Genomic DNA, 27,746 nt, shown 5'->3' on the forward strand with positions numbered 1-27,746 from the left:
CCGTAGTGGATGTGGCTTGGTGTCTCTTGAAAGCTAAATAATTCTCGCCATTTTTATACCCAGTAAAACGTTTTGTAAAGAGGGATCTGTATGGTGATTGTGTTTCCTTATTCTAGACATATTTTGTGTACGTGTGTCCCTTGCCGCCTCTGCTTCACTCTAGTACAGAAGACTGTTTGCCTATTTGTTTCTGTTTGTTGTTTTTTACTACTACTTAACTTAGTGGTCCAGAGGCACACACTGCCTTACCTAACGACTCCAGACATCTGGGGTACACTTGCTGGATGTTTGTAGTTATCGTGGCTTTAGTGAATTCTGTAGCACACTGTTGCTTAAGTATTTGTGAGACACTGTCATTAGGATGGGTTGAGGAGGTGAAGGAAGTGCAGGCATTTTGTAGGGGCCCTTGGAAGTACAGTGCATATCTGTAGGGATTTTGTCAGCGAAAGCCTGCCTACCCGGTCAGGAAACTGAGTGGAAGAGAACAGGTTCTGCCACCACCTGAGTGATGTAGGGAAACCCATTACTTCCCACCTGTAGCTCCTTCACCTCCCAACCATCACTGAGGTCGTTGCAATGGTTTTATCGCCAACCATCCAGGATCTCTGGGTCCAGCAAAGGAAGTAAGGATTTATCTTCCAGGCCAAAAACCATATTTGGGATCATGGAAGGCCTCCCCACCCCATCATGCTCTTGGGCACGTCTGGAAGGCAGGAGCAAATATTAAGATTTACTTATTAATTTATTTGAAATTGCTGTTCTTTTCCCTGAAACCTGGGGAAATGAGATGTAAGAGAGGACAACTCTCTTCTGATGTGGTAACTGCGTCACATAGTTGGGGATGGTGGGCAGTATTTGCTCCTACCTCAGTGATGTCCCCAAAAGTGCAGCACTCTGCTTTTTACCAAAAGGTATGAGTGGTAGCCATTCACACTTCCAGAGGTGTGCTTAGGAGCACCACTGTGTGTGTGTGTGTGTGTGTGTGTGTGTGTGTGTGAGATATCAACCTGTTCTTTTGGAATGCTGGGAGACTGGTATGGAATGCTGGGAATTAGCATATATTGACCTGCATTGTATCCCCAGCCCCCAAGAGCCATTGTGGAGTAGGAGCCCTGTTCAGGCTTATGGGGACATGTGTATCTCTTTCTTATCCTTCCTTCTGAAACATCCTTATATAGTTCAGGGACTGCAGCTTTTAACTTTGTGGCATGTATTCCCCTCTTCAGGAGAGTTTCTAAAAAATTTTTGCTGGCCTGTTTCTTTCCCTCCCCTACCTCCCTTCATATTCCTGTTTTGTTTTTATTTTCAGTGGAAAGTCGTAACATTTCATTTTTATTGCTGTCAACTATAAACTTAATTGATCAATACAGCATTCCCAGCTTCTGGTTTCTTTACAGTTGTGCCGTCGAGTCGGTGTCAACTCCTGGCAACCACAGAGCCATGTGGTTTTCTTCGGTAGAATACAGGAGGGGTTTACCATTGCCATCTCCCACACAGTATGAGATGATGCCTTTCATCATTTTCCTGTGTTGCTGCTGCCCGATATAGGTGTTCCCCATAGTCTGGGAAACATACAAGCGGGGATTCGAACCTGCAACCTTTTGCTTCTAGGCAAGTTTCTTTAGACCCTTCTGTTTTCTCCCCCGCCCCAGCAGGAATGAGGGCTGCTCATAAGAAATCAAAGGCTTTTAATTTAGTTGTGATTGAGCAGCAACAGCGTGTCCCCTTCCTGAAGAAAAGGTACTGAGGAGGACTGGAATTCTCCCTCTTCAGATAACTAGATGAATTTAGCATTTTCTTATCTCTATGCCCTGAGTATATTGAAAGCTTCTGAAAGGTCCTGAAGGAAACACAAGCCTGAAATTCTGAATCACAAATCTTGAAATCCCAAAGGGCTGTTTCGTTCTAATCTTCCTTCTATTTTCAAATGTGTCTATTTCTCCCGATACCTAGGGAGCATTCCAGATATGTCAAAACCACTACCTTAATTTTTGGGTTGCCCTGTTTGGTCTCCAAACTGGTAGTCATTTGTTCATCTGACTTTGCTATTGGAGGAAAGTCAGCCCCAAAGGGGAATATCTTACTGAGTTCACATGTAGTCTCCCATTCAAATGGTACCTTTTGCCTTGGTTCATAGATCTGTGAGTATTCTACTGCTGGTGGATTTTTCCTCCTTTCTCAACCCTTCCACCAAACAATGTTCAGTCAACGGGTGGAGGTGGGGGTGGAAGGCAGGTTGCCTGAAAATAGGAACCTGCCTCCTACTGAGTCAGATGACTGGTCCATCTAGCTCAGTATTATCTACAGGCTGGCAGCTGTTTCTCCAAGGTTATAGGCAGGAGTCTCTTTCAGCCCTATTTTGGAGATGCCGGGGGGAACTGGGAACTTGCTTCTCTTCCCAGAGCAGCTCCATCCCCGAAGGGGAATATCTTACAGTGCGCACATGTTGTCTCCCATTCAAACACAAACCAGGGCAGATTCTACTTAGCAAAGGGGACAGCTCATACTTGCCACCACAGCTCTCCTCCATGAACAGTGGTCTGTTGGTGTGGATAGGAAGGTTTCATAAAAAGAGCAGCAGCTGCTCCAGTCTTACTGCTGAGAGCCACCTTGGTGTTAAAGTGTTGGACTAGTACTGGCGAGACCCAAGTTAAAATCCTTATTCAGGCATGAAACGCATTGGGTGACTCCGAGCCAGTCACTTATCTCTCAGTCTAACCTCCCTCACAGGGTTATTGTGGGGATAAACATAACCATGTACGCTGCTTTGGACTCCTTGGAGGAACAGCAGGATATAAATGTATAAATACTGCTGCACATGCAGATCTCTGGATAGGGCAAATCAGCACGACTGCAGCATATGCGAAACTTTGAACTTCTGCATCAGTCAAATCTTTGACTATCCACAGCAGCCTCCTGTGTCTCTGCATGGAAATTGCTCCTTGCTACAGCAGGGCTTTGAAATTTGGGTTGGCGTTGCTTCTTAGGAACATAGGAAGCTGCCATATAGTGAATCGGACCATTGGTCCATCTAGATTAGTATTGTCTACACAGACTGGCGGCGGCTTCTCCAATGTTGCAGGCAGGAATCTCTCTCAGCCCTATCTTGGAGAAGCCAGGGAGGGAACTTGGAACCTTCCGCTTTTCCCAGAGTGGCTTCATCTCCTTAGGGGAATATCTTGCAGTGTTCACACATCAAGTCTCCCATTCATATGCAACCAGGGCACACCCTGCTTAGCTAAGGTGCAAGTCATGCTTGCTACCACAAGAGCAGCTCTCCTGGTCACATTTGAGTCACATCTTTTCTTATTCCTTGATTTGTCATTCTAATTGCCTAGCATTTTGTGGCAGTATGTTGCATCGAGGGAGGTTCTCTATACCTTCACATATTTAGGTGCTGGACCATAAATGTGGTATGGCTCTTTGGCACAGATCAAGAAATGAGCAGAAGCAAAGTACATTGCCAAAGTTACAACAATCAGTCATCAGATCAGAGAATTCTGAAATGGATATTGTGAAGACTTCAGAATTGTACTGATTTTCTTTAAAATAGGTTAGAATATCTTATTGTGTTAGTCTTTATTAGTTTAAGTAGTAGAGCTGGAACTCGGTTTCTGAAGTTTTATCTTTTTGTTTAAGGTATGCTTCTAAATCCAGTTAAGGGATTTGTGTTGCACTAAGATACTTCATCAGCATCAAAATATAATGGCTGACCAACAGATATTTCTCATGAGTAATCCTGTTGAAATGGGACAAATTGCTCATGAGTAACTTATCCCATTAATTTTTGTGATATTACTGAATTTAGTCTGGATGTCAGCCAGTGGGTTTAGTGTCCATTTGCAAAATTGCTGTCAAAGGCACTTTTAAAGAAGCAGCTAAGGGCCCCCGGAAACAGGCTCCAAGTGTTGTCAAATCCTACACACTACCCACTTCTCCCTCCATCTATCCTGTCTTGTTCTAATTTTCTTTTCTGTGCCAGATGCATCCCTAACATCAAAACTTGATCAGCTATTTCAGTTCACTGGGAACATGGAGCAGATTTTCCTATGGTGTCACATGGGGGCATTTGCTACTTGGAAGCAACTCAGTTACCCAAGTGTTGTGCCCTCTGTTATTGGTTCTTCTGCTCTGATGTTGCTCCCTGTTAGATCATAGAGACTTTTACAAGCCTTGAGACAAAAGGGAAACATCTGAGTCTACATTCAGTGGTTAATCACAGGAGTTCAGCTAGACTAAAGAGTACAGTACTTGAGTATACTTAGCCCAGTAGCTTTGGGGAAAGGCCTTCTGAGTTGAACAATCTTGGAGCCATTGCTAAAAAGGAGGCTGCTGCTTAGAAAACAGAATAGGAAATGCACTATCAAGCTCACAACATCTGTAGTTCCTAGTGGTGCAGTGGTTGCTACTGACTTGTTCTCCAATGGTTTCTGCAACACATAAATAACATTACCCTTCTTTTTCTGCCATATCTAGCCTCTAAAGTATTTCTAACCAGCTTAACCCATGGAGAGCACCTGTGCGCTAGTACTTGATTGCTCCCCATATCCCCTGCCACAGGCCCCCTCACCTGAGCCGCACTCCTGCTCCTTCTCCTCCACCCGGTTGCTTCTACCCCCCTCATACCTCTTGGCCACTCCTCCACCCCCCTCAACCCTCTTGGTTGATGCACCAGCAATCAGGGAGGGAAAGCACCAGACAGGGAGGGAAAGCACCAGCCCAGCCAGCCAGCAAGGAAAAGTGCCACCTGCGGTTGGGGAGGGAAAGCTCTGGACAGGCTGACCGGTGAGGGAAAGCAGACTGGGAGGGGTAGAACGGACTGGAGCTGAAATGGGGGATGGAATGAAGAAGGGGAAGAGAGACAGAGAAAACTAGGGGCGCAGATGCTCTGCTCCAGATCAGCTAGTAGTAGATTATTACATCTGACATTTATGGTGCTATTATTTGTAATATAAGGCATGATAACTTTATGAGCACTACCGTACACTTCTCCTAGTCCTACATCTCTCTTCAGAAGCATGTCATTAAAGAAAAGTTTTATTATGAAAAGTTTGAAAAGCGCCACCATCAAAAAGAGTAACTGGAGGTTCTCATGATAAACTTTCATTCAAATGGATTATTTTAATACAAGAATAAGATGCAATTGAAGTGTAGTGGTTAGAGTGCTGGACTAGGACCGGGGAGACCCGAGTTCAAATCCCCATTCAGCCAGAAAACTAGCTGGGTGATTCTGGGCCAGTCACTTCTCTCTCAGCCTAGCCTACTTTACGGGGTTGTTGTGAAAGAGAAACTCAAGTATGTAGTACACCGCTCTGGGCTCCTTGGAGGAAGAGCGGGATATAAATGTAAAAATAATAATAAAAAAATAATAATAAACCAGAACTTCAAGTGTTGTAGTCTTAGATATCTGACATGGATGGTTTGCGGGTTTGCTGTCATGGTGCCACCAGGATCGGGCCCAATCCCAGTGGTTCACACACGTGTGCAAAGCTGGGCTGGGCTCCCTTAGCCCAGTTTTGCATTCGTGTGTGAATGGCCTTTCTGTGTTAGAGTGTAAGGATGCTCTGAGAAAATGGTACTTTTCCTGGTGTATGGTTGGGAACTGGACAGCCCACCCAGGACTATGAAAAAAAGCAACCTTCTTCTAGAATTCTGTGAGTAGTCTTTTTAGGCACTTACATCTTCATAATTGTTGCCCCTCTCCAGTGAGGGAGAATAAAAATAAAATGTATTTCTCTCACTAGTACCCTCTCTTCCTCTTTGCCCTCTTTCTCCTCTTCCATCAGTGACTGGGGGACTTAAAGGGTTGGCTTGTGGATTACAATTGATCAGAGCACACTTTGTTTTCAGGCTAAATGCAAAAGACAGGTACAGAAAGAATACTTGTGAGAAACAGATTATACTGCAGCTTTTGAATAGGAGTGCATAGGAAATGTGTCTTATGAGAAGATTTGTTTTCTGTAACTGGAGGTATAGTGTAGTGCTCTTGGATCAGGAAGTCTTTGAAAAATGACATTTCTGGATGTCTTTATTACAACTTGTTTTCTGCTGAGCTGTGCACTTTTTAAATATATAACAAGGGGAATGAACTTCCTTCCACTGTAGAATATTATGCTATATGTAACAATGTCCAGTGCAAATATAACACTGAAGCATGGCTAGTGCTAACCATTTGATTTAATTCTGATTAAGATCTTAAACGTACAGTGAAGTGATAGTTTACTTTGCCAAGCAGTGACATTGGATATAAGGAGATGCCGGCAATAACTATTTATCACTATTTGTCACTATTTGTCACCTTGCAACAGGGCTCAACAGTTCCTAGGGGCCAGCACACCATGGTGTCTGGGAATGTAAGCATGGTGTGAGTCAGACAATGGAGCAAGGTGACCAGGAGCAGTGAGCAAGCAGAACAGGAGCAGGTTGCTTCCCCATTCTCCTGATCACGTTGGTCCATCACCTGCCTGAGCCAGATGCAACCAGAGGAACAACACAACCCCACCTTGCTTGCTCACTTCTCCTAGTCGCATCTGTTTGGCTTAGGAGGGCGATGGAAAGACATGATCAGGAGGTGTGAAATATCAAGGTGGGGAGTATGCCTGCTCCCTTGTGAAGCAGAGGGTGATACTGGGGGTGAGTGCCAATGTCTCTCCATGGAGCAGGGAAAGGAGAGCTGGTCTTGTGGTAGCAAGCATGACTTGTCCCCTTAGCTAAGCAGCGTCTAGCACTGTAAGATATTCCCCTCAGGGGATGGAGCTGCTCTGGGAAGAGCAGAAGGTTTCAAGTTCCCTCCCTGGCTTCTGCAGGATAGGACTGAGAGAGATTCCTGTCTGCAACCTTGGAGAAGCCGCTGCCAGTCTGTGAAGACAAGACTGAGTTGGATAGACCAATGGTTTGACTTGGTAAATGTCAGCTTCCTATGTTCCTATGAGCAGTGGACAGTCTGGCTCCTAAATCTTTGGGCTGATTCCTAGAGCCAGAGAGAACTGGTTGAGGACTGCCTTGCAAAATGAGAAGCTCAAGTGATGGAGACACTGTCTTATAGCACAGTCCTAGGCATAGGGCTTTTCTCAGAAGTAAGCTCCACTGTTCAGTGGTCTTACTCCCTAGCAAGTGTGATGAGGATTGCATCCTTAATCATGTTTTGTTCAGTGCAATAATGCAAACCATGGATTGGACATTGAGTCAACACTTTCAACAAGCTGTCCACCACGACCCCAAGATCCCTCTCCTGGTCAATCACTGACAGCGCAGATCCCATCAGCGTATACTTGAAGTTGGGGTTTTTCATCCCAATATGCATCACTTTACACTTGCCAACATTGAACTGCATTTGCCATTTTGTCACCCATTCACCCAGTTTAGAGAGATCCTTTTGGAGCTCCTCACAATCAGTTTTGTATTTCACTACCTGAAAGAGTTCAGTGGTATCTGCAAATCTGGCCACCTTGCTGCTTACCCCTGCTTCTAGATCATTTATGAATAAATTAAAAAGCACTGGTCCCAGTACTGATCCCTGGGGGACCTCACTTCTTACTTTCCTCCATTGTGAAAACTCTCAGTTTATCCCTACCCTCTGTTTCCTGTCCTTTAACCAGTTAGCAATCCACACATGTACTTGTCCCTCTTTCCCATGACTGCTAAGTTTTCTTAGGAGTCTTTGGTGAGCAACTTTGTTAAAAGCTTTTTGGAAGTCCAGGTATACTATGTCAACTGGATCACCTTGATCCACATATTTGTTGACACTCTCAAAGAACTCCAAAAGGTTGGTGAGGCAAGATTTACCTTTGCAGAAGCCATGCTGGTTCTCTCCCAGCAGGGCCTGTTTTTCTATGTGTTTTACAATTTACAACTACCTATCCTTATTTCGTTTTACATTCATAGGTTGTGGATGGTCTGCCTGGTTTTGCAGTCACAGGTACTTTCATAGATTCTACATCTATTAACATAGTGCAGCTAGCTTTGACAGCTCTCTGCAGACTCTCCCTGCTCTTCATGATAATTTGGTTATAAAATGGTGTTATAAATTCAGTATATGCACTGAAAGAGAGGATAGAAATATTCTTCATATAAATAATGTTCCTTTGCCACTTTTGACGTGCTTTGACTGGTTCCCAAAACATTTCTCTCTAAGATCACTAGTGATTTCTGAACTGAGAGGTTTCTCTTGCAAATGAAAAATGTGGCCTTCCTTAGGGAATCTGCACAATAGAACATAGCTATGTGGGATTTACTATTTACATGCTGTAACAGAGACTTGCTTTATCACTGAGATAACAAAGGCCTGCCTGAAACAGTTCAATAGTTACAAGGAGCTATCTTTTAGCTGTGACCTGTTCTTTAGCCTTTAACACGTAAACCAGATAAATGTATGTATTTAGAATCAAAACACACATTTATGGGAAAGGGTACTAAAGAGAGACTCTTCCAACCAGAAATGCTTCTCTTATTGCCAAAAACAGTTGTGGAGGGGAGCAATCTTAGTTGGGGTCATGGCACACTAGGGGTGTGTGTGAGTGTGTGTGTGTGAGAGAGAGACAGACAGACAGACAGACAGACAGACACCTTCATGCTGCTGAAAATCCGCCCCTCACTAGATCTCTTCCTGTGGGTTGGGGGGAAGGGGGAACATGTTGCATTCCAAATATAACAAGCTGATTTGTTGGGTCATTGCATTGTTTGACCCATCCATATAAAAACTATTATAAATAAAATGTAAATTTAAAACATAGGCACGTGTTGAATCTTTTGATCAGACTGTAAAAAACCATTCCACACAAAAAGACTTGGTGATATTTGTTTTCATTTACAAGCTTTGATTCATGTTTTATTTGAAAATTGTTGAGAATTAACTGTTACACTGAATTTTTTTTTACCTAAATAACATCTTATTCAGATGTTATTCTTAATAACACCTGGAAAATGCAAGCCCTGATCTGCCTATTTAGTTTGCTAGTATTTAGAAGTATGATAATTTGTTTTCTTTCTCTTGCAGAGTGAACACTATGCTTTTGACTGCAGAAATAGGGAACTGGAAGACTGCTTATTAACTGTATTAAAATGGATTATTTATTACTGGAGGTAATAAGGAAACTTGTTCTTTTAATAGTTTAGGTTCCAAATCTGTAACATTCCTGTGTAACCCCAGTTGCATCAATGAGGGTGCAGTTTTAACAACCATTATAAAGGACCAGCTCATGATCTGCACTTCATGGCAGGTTGGTTTCAGCTGGTGGTTCCTGGGGACTTGTGGGGGATACTAGGCAGTGCAGGTGATGGCTAGTGCCACAGGTAGTGAGAGGTGGAGCCAGGACTAGGCAGGTGCCTTTTCAATAACTGGCAAAGTGTAGATTTGTAGCTAATGAGTGGGATCAAAACACACACACGCACACACACGCACTCCCCTACTCCTGTACAAGCCACAAGTAAAGCACAGACCAGCTACAAAAAGCTGCTTCTGTGGAGAGTAAATGCATTCTGAAGTCACCAGGACAGCTTTGTCTTCCTGATTATTTCAAAAATGAATACTACTAATAATACATAACAAGAAAAAAGCACTCTGAACCAGAGTGGTACGGTAGTTAGTGTGCTAGACTAGACTGGGGAAATTGGTTGGTTTATAGGGCGGTCCTAGGACCATCCACTTTGCAAAACAAAAGTGAGCATGCTTATTGGCTCTTGCCTTTTTGATATTAATAGTTCAAAAGATCTGGGACTTTTCATTTGTTCTTTGAGGTCAGTGCTACCATCGCCTACCTCCCAACTCTTAAAGAACAGCAGGTTGCAGGCAGCAGGGAACAACAGAGGGAGACTTTAGGCACCCAAATTGCAGGTAGAGACAACATGGCTGACTGAAAAATTATAGTGAGTGCTGCCCACTTTGCCCATAGATAAGATCTGCCCCTGTGTCACGTGTTCATTAGGGAGCAGGAGTTAGTTCTTTATACAGCATTGTGATTCAACTTGTTTCTAAAGCACAGTCATTGTAAAAGAAGGAAAGACAGTATCGGCAACTATTCTTTCTGTGCAGTTAAGACACTGAGTTAAAGTTCACATGTTCTTGTCACTGAAGAGAAAAGTAAATAAAACAGACTTGTTTATCCCTTCATTACAAAATCTGTATAAGGGGTACTGTGCTGAGTCCTACAAGAATGAATGTCATACAGCCCGGTCTAAACATGTCTCCATTGGGTATTCCCAGTGAGTTTAATCAGGCTTACTTCCTAGCAGATGCATGTAGGATTGACTTAGGCACACAGTTTGGTTTTCTTCTGTTCCTCCATACTATATATCAGGATTTGATAAGGCCTATGTATCATATATGTTGTTGATCAGTATGAAGATGAGGATGATACTTAAGCATTCATTTCCATCTGCTTAGGGAGGGCAGATGGTGAAATATAACATTTGCTGATTATGAACTTAGAGCTGAGAAATAAGAAAACTTTTGATGGCTCTTAATAGGTGTGGGTTGTTGGGATTAAGTGGTCTTTTCTCAGATGTCCTGTGTTCTTTCTCTACAGTAAATAAAGGTGCTGATAACCGTTCTTCAGCTGCTGCATCTACATAAAAATGAGTGAAATACAGGCAATGGTAGAATTCTCTGTGGAGCTCCATAAATTTTATAATGTGGATTTGTTTCAAAGAGGGTAGGTATATTCCCCCCCTGCAAATAAAGGGGCTGTTATGTGGTGGTGGTGGTGGTGGTGGTGGTACTGCTGAAATATTTCTTTGAGTAAGATTAATCAGGGACTGCAAGCTCTGAGAGAGGAGTCCATTCTCATATAGTGAGAACATGAAAGGTGAAAAAAGTATTATAGGAAATATTCTGCTCTGAGATACAGGAAGATGGTGGATGTTCTGAGACATGGAAATGGTTGAAAAGCTTCAGTCATTATCACTCACTAGTGTTTTTAAGCCCGTTATAATAACGAGCTCTAGGGGGTGTGTGCTAGTTTGCTCCTCTTCCCTTCTCCTTCCAGTTGCTACTTCCTTCCTCCCAGTTGCTAGGACGGAGTCCCGTCGCCCGAGACCCTCAACAACAGCCGCAGGAGCAGCAGCCAGATAGGCGGCTGCAAGTTGGTTTTGGGATGGAGGGGCTTTTCTTCGGCCGGGCTGCACACCCGGTGGCAGCCGCTTCTCGTCGGCCATCCCACCCGCCCGGCGGCGGCCGCTTCTCCTCGGCCTGCCTGCGCGCCCGGCGGCGGCCGCTTCTCCTCGGCCTGCCTGCGCGCCCGGCGGCGGCCGCTTCTCCTCGGCTGGCTCGCTTCTCCTCGGCCGGCTTCTCCTCGGCCTTGCCAACATGGCCGCCCATGTCTGGGCGGCCGTATCTTTTTTGGCGGTTCTGAGCATGCGTTCCGCGCATGCTCAGAACCGCCGAAAAAGACACGGGCAGCACGGCCGCACACTCAGGGTCTTTATTATAGAGGATTACTTTCAGTATAAGAACAAATTCCTGACTGGGGCTAGTTAATCTGTATCAATTAATTAATTTGATGTCCCATCAGAATGTCTCTTTGGCAGACATTAGCCAGGTGTGAATTCCTGACATATACAGGAAGGGGCAGGCATGGGTTTCTGGTTCCCAAGAAATGGAACCCTTTAGAGAGAGAGATTGACGCTAGTCAGGGTTTAAACAAGGCTTTTGGAGCATTGGAAAAAGTGGTTTAACCAAATTTTGGGCAAGCAGGTCTGATCTCCACAACTGTCACTTGTCACCCTATAAGAGGCAATACTTGCTGTATTGGGTGATGGGAGTATTACTTGAGTTGAATCCTATGAATTTGTATCTTAATGACTCTATTCCATACCTTGACCATTGAAACTCTTTCATCTGTAAGTAAAGTTGTGCCATCGTGTTGGTGTCAACTCCTGGCGACCACAGAACCGTGTGTTTTTTCTTTGGTAGAATACAGGAGGGGTTTACCATAGGATTGCCATATTCTGGCTTTCCAAATCCGGGTGCCTAAATTGCATATTATGTAAATTGGCTTGAAAATAATTTTTGAGCAGAATAGTGACTGCAAGTTTTGCTCCATAACTCCATTAGTACAAGGGCTAGAGCTTGGCTTTTTATTTTATTTTAATTTTTTTTAATGAAAGCTGAAATCCAGACGGATCTGGGTGAGCTAGGGTGAGATGCTCAAAATCCAGGTGAAACCTGGAAATTCAGGGGGCATGGAAACTCTAGTTTACCATTACCATTTCCCACACAGTATGAGATGATGTCTTTCAGCATCTTCCTATATTGCTGCTGCCCGATATAGGTGTTTCCCAAACTTAGCAGTGGGGATTCCAACCAGCAACCTCATTAAAACACCACCACCAGATTGGGGTATTCCTTCTGTTGAACTGCATGGTGCTCATTCTATGATTACAGGTGATTAGTGTGGATACTGAAAACTATATTTTCTCATGTGAGAGATCTTATTTAATAAATGCAAGTTACTAGGGCCATGCAATCATATCCACTAGGTCAGTGGGTGCTTCCGAGGTGGGGTGGGGGGTACTATATATTTATTTCTCATAGGCATACCTGTCGCTAATCCCATGTGTCAGCTTCCGCGAGAGTTTTCGAGCAGCTGCCGGACTAGTGACGGAGAGAAAATGGCCGCCAGGAAGAGAAAGATGAGGTGGCGGTGGGCCCGGCCGCCGGGATGACGAGGAGCTGGCAGGCTGCCTGGGAGCAGTTGGCGGGCAGGAAGAGGGGACAGGCTGGCTTGAAATCTAGCCAGAAACCACGGCCAGGCAGGGGGAGGGGGGAGAAGTGGGCCAGGCGGGCCGTCAGAGGCACAGATGCTCTGTGCCCGGCCCAGCTAGTTTAAACTATTTCTAGAGCTGGCTTGGATAGACTTTCTCTTCCAGTTGGCTTCCAATAAAGATTATCAGTAAAATATCTGGTCAGTGCTGAACCAATACTGATAGTTTTGGGGAGGCTATATTAGAATCCCATCCGTGTGTGTGTATAAATATATTCATTCTCTCTCACTCTCACTCTCACTCTCACACACAAACAATATTCTTATTGGATTGGCATTGATCAGATTGCTTCTGGTGGTGCACAGACCTACAAGCTATCCTGTATTGTTTGGAAAAACCATCTAATATCTTCATAATTTGCAAATTCATGTTTTATAATTACAGTTGTTTTTTTTAAACTACACTCGAAATGGCATCAAAAATGAGGGGGAAACCCCATCTTAAATCTTGTTTGTATTGTGGAATATGGAGATTTTGAATGCTATTCTTGATACAGACATCAATTGAACACTTTTGATGCTCACTATTTTTGTTTCTAGAAGGAAAGTCATAGTGATTTTTAGTTTGAAATGTAGTATCAGCTACCTTTGAGTAGAAACGGGAAGGAAAAGTCTTATATAACTTTTATGTTGACACAAGGAGTATGGAGCTAATGTGTCTGGATTCAGCATATCCCTTTTTAAAAACTAAGAGGCAAAGTCTTATTCTGGGATTAGAACTTTAGTTTATTCAACTATCATTTAGTAAATTATATTGTTTAAAACCTGCATCCCCAGCAGCTCTTAGAATATGTCCAAGTATAGTTTCCTTGTATGGTTTTGGCCAGATTTACTATACCTTGTTATAGTTAGACTATTATTTCAGTGGCCAGGAATGGAATGTTAACTTGTTTGCATACTTTGTCCTGAGTTGACCATTGTGGGATTATCATATTAGGATTAGCAGATAAATGTTTATGTATTGAACTATATTATGGCCTGAAGTAGAAATCTTCATTGCCTATCAGAGAGCCACCTGCCTTTGTATTGTTTATGTAGTGATACTTGGATTAAGATGATCACATGAAATCTGAGTTTTTCCAGAATTAAGGATTAATAGTGACAGGAAAAATAAAAAATAAATGAAGCATATCTTTTTTTTTTCATAACTGTTCTTTACTTTCAATGCTTGTAAACCCTCTGAACTAATTCTGTAAAAGAGCAGGATTTAGTTGACTCCATAACTTCTTTGGTAGAAACAAACATAAAGAAATTATTAGCAATAGTAAGTGGATTGCATTTGGGTTCATGTGCTCTCCAATGGAACAAAGATGATAATTCATCAGGCAGAATTTGGCTGCCCCTAATTTTCTCCAGTATGAATCAATAAAAACTATAGAATTTTATGGAAGGGTAAATAAGGTTTATCATATTCATGGGCAGAATGTACAGTTTCAGAACCCTGTTCTTCAGTAGGGTCCCTTAGGTTCCTGTCCCTGTTTCTATGGAACAAAAGGGTGCCCTGCAACAGAATCCCACTGTGATTAAGAGACCTAGACTCAACTAGTGTTTGACATTATGACACTTGTAATATATTGTATTATATCTTATACTGTGTTTGTTTCTTGGACTCCTCTGGCTAATCAGTATTGATGTGTTTTAATTGGTTCTAAATGTTTGGCTCTTCGATTTTGTAGTAGTTTTAATGGTATGGTTTTTATGTCTCTGAATGCTATCTTGAAGGCTGTGTTTGGAAAGATGGGGTAGAAATACTTTAAATAGATCATGTTAATATTTTAGAATAATATAATTTGAAACAATGTTGTCTGCTCAGTTTCTACCAGATTCGTGCATCTATGAAAATTCCTCCAAGAATTCCACACAAAATTGAAGCAAGCTTATTACGTGCAACCAGTAAGTGTGAACATGTTTAATCTTTCTGGATTTTAACAAGTGTTTAAAATGGTCTCTGAAAATCCAGTGGACTCTTATGAAAAATTAGAAAATAGCATCAAAGAGTTCACTTAATCTCCCTGGTCCTTCTGCATTTTTCTTTTTATTAGCCTGCAGCTTATTGACTACTAACATTAGCAGTTTTAAGTCTTGTATGGAAATGTACACTAGAAGTAAATGTTGCCAGTTCCTTTGAAAGGAATTAGGAAAGCTATTGGTATAGGGTTACTCCTTATTTTCTCAAGAGATTTTAAAGTAGAATACACATTCAGAGTTGGAATACATAGTATCAGGATGACAAAATGTATTACAGGCTTGTACCGGTAGTAGGCTTGTGTAAATGTATTAGCCTAAATGTATTAGGCTTGTGTAGTTAGACAATATCAGATGCTCCAATACACGTTCTCCCCACTGCGCTGCACGCAGCAAGTACTACCTGGTGGTGATTTCACCAGGTGTAATGTCTGCATTTGTGTGGTACAAGGGGAGCAATGTGTACTGGAGCATCTGATACTCCCCGACTGAACAGGCCAATTGCAAATACAGGAAAACCTCATTAATCATGGACTCAATATCCACAGTTTCACTTATCTGTGGTTGGGTAATTGACACCCAACCTTGGTATAAGTGTGTGGGGTGGGTGGGTGGCTAAAAGGGTTATTAACCTTGTGTATCCGCAGGTTGGGGGTGGTCGGAAATGACCTCAGAGGTCATTTTCAGTCACCTTGTTGAGATCAGGAGCCTCAAGAAGAGAAAGAAAACCCACCACACACAATTTTTGGCCAATCTTTTAGTATTTGGGGGCACTGCTGGTGACCTGTTAAGCATAGTAGGCCACTCTCCCCTGCATTTAAAGGGCCATTCTACCCTCTCTCTTTTTTTGGCCATTTCCCGATCTCCAGGAACCTAAGCCCCACATTTGCATTGGCCCAATGCCTCTGTATTCGCAATTTCCATATCTGCGGTTGCAGCAGAGAATGGAATTCCCGCAAATACGGAGGTTCTCCTGTAACTAGTTGTTAAAAGCAGTCCTAAAATATAAAAGGATCAGTTGTTACTTTGTAAGTAAAGCCAGAATTGTCATATATTGAATTGTCTGCTTGGAAATCCTTCATTGTCTCTGATCCATATTTTTATTTTCAGGTGCTGATCTTGCCTTTCCAGCGTCAGTCCATGACAATGTAGTCTGCAGTAAAACATTTCAGATTCTTTACAAAAACGAAGAGGTGTCTGTGAATGATGCTATGATCTTCAAAGTTAAGATGTTGTTAGATGAAAGGAAGGTAATCTTCTGTTTGCTTATGCTAAGTGTTAACATACCTTAAAGACTTATGGAGTGGTCCTGTAGTCCTCCTGTGTGAGAGCATAACCTAGTGACAGTCCTATGCTCAATTTGCAGCAGAATCAGCAGCACAATAGATGCAGAAATGAGAGGTAACATAGTAACACCAACAGCATTGCTAGAAACCTTTTTCTGCAGCAGTTGCACAGCACTGCTAGAAACCGTGCCACTGTCTGTGAATTGCAAGCTTGAACAGCATCCACACTCTGCTTTACCCATGTAAGGAGGGCACTGGTCAACACATAGCAAAAACAGGAATGCAATGTTTTGCAAAGGAGAGGGATGAGGGCTACATCAATAATGGAAGATCACAGGACACAGCACTGCTAGCTGGTTGCTAACTCAGTAAGAAAAGGCAGTATGAAACTGGAGATTGAGGTTCAGGTTCCACCCTGGAGACAATGCAAATATGGTCTTCTCAGGGCAAAGTTCACAGCAGTAATTTTGAGTGGTATGGGGTGATGAAACAGAAATATAACTCCTCAGTCTGCAGAGCAAAACCTGAACCATGTAGCCATAAGAGCAGATAGAAGAGGGTCCATGGTGAGGTCTTTGTAGTCACCAAGGGGCTCAAGTACTGAAGGGGCCTGTACAACACAGTACTGAAGGGACCCTACACAGAACTATAGGTAGTAGGAAGGCTGAGGCACATAGAGAGGTCTCATGTTCGATCCCAGGCTACCATCCCCCAGGCAAAAGGACTGGAATAAAACTCATGTGCCTGAGAGTGCAATGTGATTGCCAGTTGGAGCAACCAGCACATGCACCAGTAGCCTATTTAACACAGCTCTCTGACAAACAGGTCAGCTCCTCCATGGCAGTCCAGCTGCTTGTTTTACTAAGTGTGGTGTAGGGAAGTAATTGAGCTGCTAGGACCCTTGCACTTGCTAGTGCTCCAGTGAAAAAGCCATGTATCAGTGTCAAGTCTGCAGCCCTGCTGAGATACTATGGTAGAGAACTTGCTCCCTCCCCCTTCCAGTGTGTGCTTCTAGTGTGCGCGCTGCATCATGAAGATAGCGGAGGTGAGTGTCAAGGGGGGTGGGGTGGGGCAGAATGCTAAGCATTATGAGAATTAAGTAGTAAGAACATAAGAACAGCCCTGCTGGAGCCCAAGGCCCATCTAGTCCAGCATCCTGCTTCACACAGTGGCCCACCAGATGCCGCTGGAAGCCTACAGGCAGGAGCTGAGGGCATGCCTTCTCTCCTGCTGTTACTCCCCTGCAGCTGGTACTCAGAGACATCCTGCCTTTGAGGCTGGAGGTGGCCTATAGTCCTCCGACTAGTAGCCGATGATAGACCTCTCCTCCATGAAGTTATTCAAACCCCTCTTGAAGCCTTCCAGGTTGTTGGCTGTCACCACATCTTGTGGCAGAGAATTCCACAAGTTGTTCATGCGTTGTGTGAAAAAGTACTTCCTAGATTTCCTGGCAGTCAACTTCATGGGATGACCCCTGGTTCTAATGTTACGTGAGAGGGAGAAGAATTTCTTTCTGTCCACTTTCTCCACACCATGCATGATTTTATAGCCCTCTATCATATCTCCCCGTAGTCGTCATTTTTTCTAAACTAAATAGCCTCAGGTGTTGTAGCCTTGCCGCATAAGAAAGGTGCTCTAGGCCCTAGGAGATTACTAGTAGAGTAATCTCTGACAGCTGTTTAGAGGAATGGGCTTTGCCAGCTGCCTTGTTCATGCAGAGCTCTGTGCCTCCGAAAGCTACATGGCAGAAGAACAAAAGGTGTATTTGTCCCCATTGCTGCATTTCCTTGCTGGATAGCAATGCACCAATTCCATTTACATCTGTATTTCCCTCTGAAAGACACAGGAGCCTGTTAGAATTAAAACTCCACAGAGGGACCACTGGCTTCTCATTGGCTACTCTTGTTGCTGCAAGCATTGCTTCTGGTCTTCATGGGATGGTTGTGGGGACCATCCTTACCCTTGTGCATGCTGAATGCCTGCCTGTGGGGACGAGAGGGCAGGTGATAAAGGGCAGCTGCTGTAACAGATGGGTCTGGTGACTAGCTGCTCATTAGGCACTGCTAATTGCATAAGTAAGAGAGAGTCCTATCACTAGGTGCACTACCATTCCTCATGTTTGTGCCAGCTCTCCACTTTAATTTGCGGGACCTATATTTGGGGGTTTGCTTTTGCAGGGAGATACGGTGATCAAGACAATGCTTGCCCATCTGCTGTAGGGAGTTGCTGTTGAATTCATTTGGTAGCTTCATGTTTACTGACTAATAACCCTCAAGGAAGAATGATTCATGAGTGTTGGAAGGTGGGGCGAGGGTGGGGCATCATTTGGGGCTATTCACTTATTTGATGACGAGTGTTACCTTTAATAACCTCTTTATGGGTATAACTTTATGCTGCTGCTTGAAACAGCTTGAAGTTGCTAAAATCCCAAAAGGTATATACCTTGGAGATCAGCTTTTCAGCATGAAACCTGCTGCATATTTAAATAATATTACCTTTTCTAAGTTTAGGCGGTAGCTATCTTTAGCTTGATTAAACATGCTCCCTACCACAGTGCTTTATGGGAGGTTCAGCGGGGTTCCGTACACATCCCGACTTTGTCCTTTGGGTCTGGTGATATTGAGACTACTGAACATGTTATCTTATTTTGTGACCTCTACAAGAATGATTGTTCAACTCGTATTTTCTTATCTTGTGGTGTTTCCTGGTCACTCAGGTGAATTTCTTTTTAAAATTTTATTGTCAAATTTTAATTACAAATACCCTAATTCAGTGGCTAAATTTTGCTGTATTTTATGTAAACTACGTGCTGTTGTGTATGATAATGCTTCTGTTCAGTGACTGAAATAAAACTGACTGACTGACGGCTGCTGCTGAGACTGACCCCTGAATGAGCATAGGGTCCAGCTAACTTTACCTCCTCCCACATCTGTTTTTCCTTTTTCCCTGGTAGTGGTCTGCTGTCAGCATCTACTGCTAATAAAGAGGTGAAACTAAATCAGTGTGGATTCTCTAAACATCTTTAGGCCTTGGCCACCACAAGGGAAGTTAGTAATCATCCTAGCCTCGACCAGAGGGCATATCAGATAGAATTGCACCGTAATACCATAGTTTTCATTACTATAAACTTGTTACATTATTTGTCAAACCATCTGTTTTTATTGGGAAAAGTGGGGTATAAAATTCTGAATTTTATTTCTTTTTGCAAAACTTTTTTTAGATTGAAGAGTCTCTTAATGAAATGAATTTCCTGCTCTCTTTAGATCTACATTTTACAGATACAGATTATTCGTAAGTTTTGAACTTATTTATGTTACTACTAAATATTGTAGTTCTTGCTATAGCTGCCTTAAATCAGAATGGCTTTTATCCTGTCTGCTTCATTGTATGAAGAGTGCTGGGGCAAACATGGAGTTCCTTGTTTCTTTCAGTGTTGGGGGCAAGTAATGGAAAAGCTTTTATGTTTTAGATCCATGCATGTGCTAGAATTTCTGCATGCATAATGACCTCTAGATATGGATAATAATAGTATGTGGTACATAGTTAAAAACCAAAAACCTCATACATGCTAATTGTAATAGTAAAATAATATAACAGTTCAGTTCTTTTATTATTATCATTACATTTTATATCCCGCTCTTCCTCCAAGGAGCCCAGAGCAGTGTACTACATACTTAAGTTTCTCCTCACAACAACCCAGTGAAATAGGTTAGGTTGAGAGAGAAGTACTGGACCAGAGTCACCCAGCTAGTATCATGGCTGAATGAGGATTTGAACTCGGGTCTCCCCGGTCTTAGTCCAGCACTCTAGCCCCTACACCATGCTGGCTCTATTGCTATCATTGATCAAATTTACAATCCAGATCAAATAAAAGGAATCTTAAAGGTAAATGTCAATACAACTGTATATACAGATTGAGTATCCCTTATCCGGATATCCGGAATGCTCAAAAATCCGGACACCATGCCGTAACAAAAAGCCTCTGCTCGCTCACTCGCAGATTCCCAATTTTGCTGCTTTTAAACATGCAGTAAAAACTTGCTTTTTTTCAGAAGGCTGTTAGTGACAGGGGTTTTGTCTAATTCTCTCTAGTTGTGGCTCTGTTTTTATTGTGCATTTTTAAAATGTTTTTGATGTTCTCACTTTGGCGCTAGAGGGGAAAGGGAAAGCCCCTCTCCTCCACTCCCTGCTCAGCTTGGCGTCTGCTCTGTTGGCATCTGTTTTGGCGCTCTGGATCCCATGCCCAAGATATCTCATTATGCAAATATTCCCAAATCCGGAAAAATCCAAAATCCGGAACACTTCTGGTCCCAAGCAGTCCAGATAAGGGATACTCAACCTGTATGTATATGTACATGTGGAATCTATTACATAAAAATTGAGATAAAATAGTATAGGGTAAAACAAAACTAAAAAGAAAAGGGAGAAAGTGGGGGGTGGGGACCAAGGAAAATTGACCCTTTCTGATACACCATGTGCAGATCTTAATTGCAGCCATACAAAATTTGCCTACCATGTGTGAGGCATCGGTGTATTTATCAGAAAGAAATAAGTCCTATATAAAATTCATCTGAATTATCAGGGCACCTAAGAATGAGAGGAACAATATATTTGGCTTCACACATGCGTATTTGTACATGTTTGGAGACTTCTGTGCACTTGTTTATGCACAGGCACTTGCATGCATGGGCACCATGTGTGGACATACTTGCAAGCGTGTACCTACACTCTGGACACTATTGCACCTGTGCGGTTGTACAAGACACCAGGATACTGTGCTTGCACACAGACGCATACACTCTGCCTGCACACTTTCAGCCATGCCTCATAAGCAGAGACGCTCTGTACCCCCATGCACAAACATGCTCTGCACACACGCTCGTGTACATAAATACATCATCAAAATCTTGCACACTTCAGCATGTATACATTATATTGTATCTTAATTTTCTGTGGAGTGCTGCTCCATTGCTGGAAGCTCCTTCCTGGCAATAGGAGACTTGTGCTTGTGGAAGAACCCTTTCTGCTTTCGGATGGGCCCCTTGCATAAGCACAAGTCTCCCATGAGTAGATGTAGCTTCCAGCAGTGAAGCAGTGCTCTACTGAAGGTCAGGATACAACTTTGATTTTACTGTGAATGGTTTCCACCCCCCTAAATTTCAGAATTCAGTGTGTTGCCTACTTACTCATACAATACCAATATAAAAAAATCAGTGCTGTACCTGTTATAGTTTTCCTTAAGTATTTTAAAGTTAGCTTAAAACTTGCAATCTTGGAAAGAAACTGGAAACACAGCTCATTGGCTGATGCAATTATGACATCACTTTCTGGATTTCTCTGGGGCAAAGATACTGCAGCTTATTCTGCTGGCTGCCTTTGCTCCCTCTTTTTCCTCTCCTAAATTTGCTGCCAACTAACAGGCCCCAAAATTATTAAGGTGAGCAGACTACATGGTGTGGGGAAGGTGGGGGATTCTTCAGACTTTGCTCTCAACTACTGAGGAGATTGCAGCTCTGATTTAGATGGTATGCTTCTTGGAAGGAGGGAACTGAAGAACTCTCTCTCTGATTCTGCAGGCCTTTGGTGTATGAGACAGCTGTAGCTCTGATTTGGGGGAGATCCTGGAGTGGGGTGAGGAACCGTTTCTCTACCAACTTCTCTAGTGATCCTGGGAGTGAGGCTGGAGTGTGGGGGAGCAGAAGGCAAACATGTAAGCTGTATTTCCTGAGTCTCTCCAATGTTAACCCCTGCTAACTTGGCAAAGAGGCCCCTTTTAACGTGGTGATTCTCTTTATTTAGCAGGGGGAGAGTAACTGGCCCTATCCACCCCCAGCACAGTACCTCCAGTGACTGTTGCTGGTATCTATCTTATGTTTCTTGTTAGATTGTGAGCCCATTGGGGACAGGGTTCCATCTTATTTGTTTGTTTTCTCACTGTGTAAACCGCCCTGAGCCATTTTTGGAAGGGCAGTATAGAAATCGGATGATGATGATGTTCCTTAATAGTGAAGACATGGAGCTTAGAGGGCCAAGAAGATGAAGATTGGAGCAGAGCAGGAGGGGACTGGCTAAGAAGTGTGGGGAGAGTAAAGTGCCTTTTACCTGTGATGTCATAATCGCATCCATCAGTGCGCTGTCTTTTCAGTCTCTACTATTGCTAGGCCAACTTCAAACTGTTTTTTTTTTGTTGTTTTTTTGGAAAACTAATAGTTACAACAATGATTCTTGTTTCTCTATCAGTTGATTTTTACTGAATGCTGTTATGGAACTGATACAGAAATTTGAGAGGAAAATATCCCATTGCACATGTGAATGACTTCTGTGGGGAGAACTCCACTAGTACATTATACTTCTGCATGCAGAATAAATAGCTCGATCCAGATAAATGTGTGTGAGAGAAACAGGAAACTGTGTAGTACAATGGATCTGAAATGTTTACCAAGTATTGGTTTGTGTTTTTGAATTCATATTTGTAGTATTGTTTTTCAAAATGGCAATTGTGATGATATTCTTGTTCTTCTAGGCCAGAGGACTTGAGCACATTGCAGCTAATTAGCAGCCGAACACTAAAGTTGCACTTTACCCTACACCAAGGCCTTCATCACTATGTCAATGTCATGTTTGATTACTTTCACCTCTCTGTCGTCTCTGTTATAGTCCATGCCTCTTTAGTTGCTCTTCACCAGCCATTGATAAGGTAATATAAAGATTAATGTCTTCAATATCATTTAATAAGTTGTTCATGATTGTCACTCACTTGTTGGTTTGATCATTAATGCAATAGGAATTCATTTGAAATAATGTTTATTTAGATGGCATTCTATAGCTCTTATCCACAAATGGCCACTCTTGCATAACCCCTGAGGATTGTAAATTTCAGTTGGATTTAATTGAAATATATTCCTACAGTAAATTGAAAGCAGCTTAGGTGAATTTCTGTTTCAGTTTTCTTTTCCTGGAACAAAAGAAGATAACTTAAAGAAACTACTGAACAATAAACCACCTCTGTCCCAGTTCTAAGCAGGTAATGGTGATAAAGATGATTATATATATATATATATATATATATATATATATATATATATATATCGCACACAAACACACACTATGGACATTCACTAGTTCACAGTGTTCTTTGTGGTGTCTATATCTTTTGGTGCAAGAGTTTGATGGCTATAGAAGTTATATAGAATTCAGTATAATATATATAGTGATTTCTTTCAGAATATCTTCACAGTCTGCCTACTGCCAGCTATGATATATGGTGGCCTCAGGAAAAGTATTCTGAATTTCCTTCCACCTGTTTCAGCAAATGCACAATGACAGTGTGTGCTGCCATAGGCTGTACTTGGCTGTTGGTGCCCCATTGTTAACCCACATCTTGGAATGGCAGAGTACCAAAAAGCTTATTTCAGGACCTGTTAGCACAAACATAAGCAACTAGAAGCAAGCATAGGCCCGTTTTACCTTGGCTACTCACATGTTAAAATGGACCATGAGAAAAAGGCCCTCAGATAGATAGTGAGGTCATTCACACAATTGAAAACTGTTCTACCCAGGTTTGGAAGTTGTGTGTGCTCACAATTTTCAGTTGTGTGAAAGCAAAGTAGGAGGAAAACCTGGGTAGAAGTGATTGTGTGGAAGCGAGGTAGGAGGAAAGACTACCCAGGTTTCCCTCTCCTTACTTCCACACAACCAAAAATTGTGAGCACACACAACTCCCAAACCCAGGTGGAACACAGTTTTTGATTGTGTGAATGACCTCAGTGTCTCTGAAGGCTGCTGTTGCATTTTCTGCTACTGGATGAGGACATCTCATGTGGGTTATCCATCCCATGTGCTCCAGACTATGCAAGATAGCTAGCAAGGCTTTAAAAGCCTGGGAAAGATAACCCCACCCAGTTTCTTTAGTTCTGCGTCCAGCTCCAGAGACAGCCGTTTCTCTGTTGCTGGCATCCAGGGGCGTCTCCTTGAGTGGGTTATGATTCTCCATGTGACCCCAAGGCAGGACTATGCAAATTAGAGTCTTTAAAAGGTGGAGAAACATGACACCACCCAGTTCTTTTAGTCCTGCTTGGCTCCAAGGCAGTTCTCCTTAGCTTTTGCTCCGATCATGTTTCACTTTCATTTCTGGCTCATACTTGTTCATAGGTTCTCTTTGCTTGCTGTCTGATTGTTTGTCCTTCCTTTCTGTAAAAAAGAAAACAAACAGCTGGTGGGCGGCGCTCTGGGGTTTTTGCCCACTCAATCGGGCGTTTGGGGCACAACAAAGGAAGGGGGCTTGGAGTAGAGCACGCACCTCACCAAACAGCTTTTGGGCAGCGCTTTGAGGCTCCCGCGCGCTCAGTTGGGTGCTTTTCGTGGCAGGGGGGGTGAACTGACCTCCAATCTTGTTCCTGGCCACCGCCAGCTTACTTAGCGCTGTGGCTTCTGCCCGCTCCCCGAAGCCTTGTGGAGCATGTGGCTGCTGATACCTGCCCCCAGCAAGTGATGGTGGCCTCCACCAGTGGTCTGCAGGGCACAGCCCCAGAAAAACGCAGGGTAAAAGAGTAACTGTCCCTCTGAAATCTCAGGTCACGATTCACCAGACCCCAGGGGGCCCACACCCAGGACTCCTGTCCAACCTACAGGTGGGAACCCTCAACTCCCCCCAAACAAAACTGTGGCTTCATTAACAGCGCACCACGTGCTAGATGACCTGAACACGGTGGCAGCCTGGCTCAGCAGGAAGGAAATTCTCCCAGGAGAATGGAGGCTGAACCCGAACACCTTCAGAGTCATATCGGACCACTTCGGCCACCCGTCTGTGGTTCTGTTCGCAACTCCAGGGAACACTCAGGTACCACGGTTCTTCAACTGGTCCCCCTCCCTGCAAGCGGAATCGGCAGGTGCCCTCTCATCTCCATGGCCGGAGGATCTCCTGCACGCTTTCCCATAGACGCCGCTCCTCACTCAGCTTCTACGACAGGTGAAACTCCTCAAGGCCCAAGTCATACTAGTAGCTCCATTTGGGCCTTGAAGACCCTGGTCTTCAGAAATACAAAACTTGGCAACAGGAGATCACCTGATAATTGCAGGCATGGCGGACCTACCCCAGCAGGGCCCAGTGCACCATCCAGATCCAGGCTGGTTACAGCTAGCCGCTTGGAGACTGAACGGTGCTTCTTGAAAAAGCATGGCTGTTCTTCAAAGGTGCTTGACACAATGCCGGCCTTTACACGCCCTTCCACTAACGGAATCTATCAATACACTTGGGCGTTTCTCCAGTGGCCTGCAAGACTTGGAGTTCCAAAAAGGGCAGCTACCATGAAGCATTTACTGCAATTTCTTCAAGACCAAGGGCTCGCCACAAACACACTAAAATGACATGCCACTGCCCTGGTACATCTTATTTCTGGGGGATCAAGGCACTCCAAGCTAAGAGACCTGCATTTGAGATGCCTCCTCAAAGGTACAACCCTAATAGCTCCAGCATTGGTGCACCATTTCCCTACATGGAACTAAAGACACTACAGACCCCTCCCTTTGAGGCAATGAAATCATCCCCTTATGCCTCTTAGCTCTAAAGCTTGCCATCACAGCATGGAGGGTTTTTGAGCTCTGAACTCTTTCAGTTCACAAAAACCTCTGCATTTTTTTCAGAGAACTCAGTGAAGCTCATCCCCGACCCCTTCTTTCAACCCAAGGTGTCCTTGCCTTTTCATATGTCCCAGGATGTGGTATTACCATCCTTTTGCCCAAAACCGATTCATCCAGCAGAAAATATTTGGCACAAGCTGGATGTCCGTACGTGCCTGAAGACCTACATGAAGTGCACAAAGTCCATCCAGACTATGGAGTCATTGTTTATTTCCTTTTTGCCTTGAAACATGAATCAGTCTATGACCTCCACCACCATAGCTTGGTGGCTCAAAGTGTGCATAACCCTAGCATATGAATCTCAGAATCTTAGGGCTACCACTAAAGTTTTTGCTCATTCGACCAGGGCGGCCACCACCTTGGCAGCATTTTTCTTCCAATGCCCCAGCCCCAAACATTTGCAGCGCAGCTACCTGGGGTGCCCATCAACTTTTTGTGAGGAGCTCCAAAAGGATCTCTGCAGACTGGGGGAGTGGGCGACAAAATGGCAAATGCGGTTCAATGTTGGCAAGTGCAAGATGATGTACATTGGGACGAAAACCCCAACTTCAAGTATACGCTGATGGGATCTGACCTGTTGGTGACTGACCAGGAGAGGGATCTTGGGGTCGTGGTGGACAGCTCGTTGAAAGTGCTGACTCAGTGTGCAGCAGCTGTGGAAAAGGCCAATTCTATGCTACGGATAATTAGAAAGGGGATTGAAAATAAAACTGCTAATATTATAAATGCCCTTATACAAAACTATGGTGCGGCCACACTTGGAGTACTGCGTACATTTTTGGTCACCACATCTTAAAAAGGACTTTGTAGAACTGGAAAAGGTACAGAAGAGGGCAACCAAGATGATCAAGGGCCTAGAGCACCTTTCTTATGAGGCAAGACTACAACACCTGGGGCTTTTTAGTTTAGAAAAAAGACAACTGCGGGGAGACATGATAGAGGTCTATAAAATCATGCGTTATGTGGAGAAAGTGGATAGAGAGAAATTCTTCTCCCTCTCACACAACACTAGAACCAGGGGTCACTCCATGAAATTGATTGCCAGGAGGTCTAGGACCAACAAACGGAAGTACTGTTTCTCACAACGCGTGATCCACTTGTGGAACTCTCTGCCACAGGATGTGTTGACAGCCAACAACCTGGATGGCTTTAAGAGGGGTTTGGACAACTTCATGGAGGAGAGGTCTATCAATGGCTACCAGTCGGAGGGCTGTGGGCCACCTCCAGCCTCAAAGGCAGGATGTCTCTGAGTACCAGTTGCAGGGGAGTAACAGCAGGAGAGAGGGCACGCCCTCAACTCCTGCCTGTGGCTTCTAGCGGCATTTGGTGGGCCACTGTGTGAAACAGGATGTTGGACCACATGGGCCTTGGGCCTGATCCAGCAGGGCTGTTCTTATGTACCAGGCACTACAAAGTGGATACCTTTGCCTCTGCTCAAGCAGCATCGGGGAGGCGGGTGCTCCAACAGGTCCTTCCTTTGAAGTAGGTGTGGATGCTCCCCCCCCCCCCATTTGGGCCAAGGGCTGTGGTATGTCCCCACTCAAGGAGATGCCCTTGGGTGGCGGCAGCAGAGAATGAAGCATTTATTCACTTACCGTGAAGCCACCTTCTTGCTGCTGCATTCAAGGGCATCTCGACCCACACTTCTTAGCACCCTTGTGTGCCTACTCAATAGGGACCATCTCTTGGGGCAGGGAAGTATCTCTAAATTATTTGCCTAAAAACAACGCAGACTCTAGTATAATCCACCTTTTTGGTGGACACAATCAGGTTTTTTTTACAAACTGTTGGAGGTTCGGTGGGGTTCTTTGCTCCTAGCCCAGTGGTGTTTTTTTATAGTTACTTTCACTTTGTGTTTTTCTTCTTCAGAGTACTCTTGGATTTCTTGTCCTAAAAGTACTGGGTAGGATCATGTTCCTCCACCTTTTAAAGACTCTAATTTGCATAGTCCTGCCTTAAGGGTCACATGGAGAATCATAACCCACTCAAGGAGATGCTCTTGGATGCAGCAGCAAGAAGAAGCCTTCACAGTAAGTAAACCAATGCTCCATTCTCTCTCCTTTTCAGAAGCCGTGCCCTTCATATATCTTTTTGACTG

The 27,746-nt window shown here is 43.7% G+C and overlaps 1 protein-coding gene across 9 annotated transcripts in view; it reads left to right on the plus strand.

Moving 5' to 3' along the window:
- Positions 1-27,746, plus strand: part of FAM135A (family with sequence similarity 135 member A) — a 98,520-nt gene that overhangs the window by 2,766 nt on the left and 68,008 nt on the right. For 5 of the 9 annotated variants that reach the window (XR_008314078.1, XM_053286739.1, XM_053286737.1 and 2 more), the window contains exons 2-7: positions 8,996-9,081; positions 10,524-10,649; positions 14,572-14,651; positions 15,834-15,973; positions 19,230-19,300; positions 22,533-22,706. Coding sequence is in view for 8 of the 9 variants with exons in the window: in XM_053286739.1 (XP_053142714.1) it covers positions 10,573-10,649; positions 14,572-14,651; positions 15,834-15,973; positions 19,230-19,300; positions 22,533-22,706 (542 nt within the window). In the remaining variant the exon portion in view is untranslated. Of the gene's footprint in view, positions 1-8,995; positions 9,082-10,523; positions 10,650-14,571; positions 14,652-15,833; positions 15,974-19,227; positions 19,301-21,366; positions 21,447-21,585; positions 21,720-22,532; positions 22,707-27,746 lie in introns of those variants that run through there. The other 4 variants (XM_053286743.1, XM_053286744.1, XM_053286742.1 and 1 more) reach the window with 4 other exon arrangements.

The sequence above is a fragment of the Hemicordylus capensis genome, chromosome 1 (genome assembly GCF_027244095.1).
Source record: "Hemicordylus capensis ecotype Gifberg chromosome 1, rHemCap1.1.pri, whole genome shotgun sequence".
NCBI classification, from domain to species: domain Eukaryota; kingdom Metazoa; phylum Chordata; class Lepidosauria; order Squamata; family Cordylidae; genus Hemicordylus; species Hemicordylus capensis.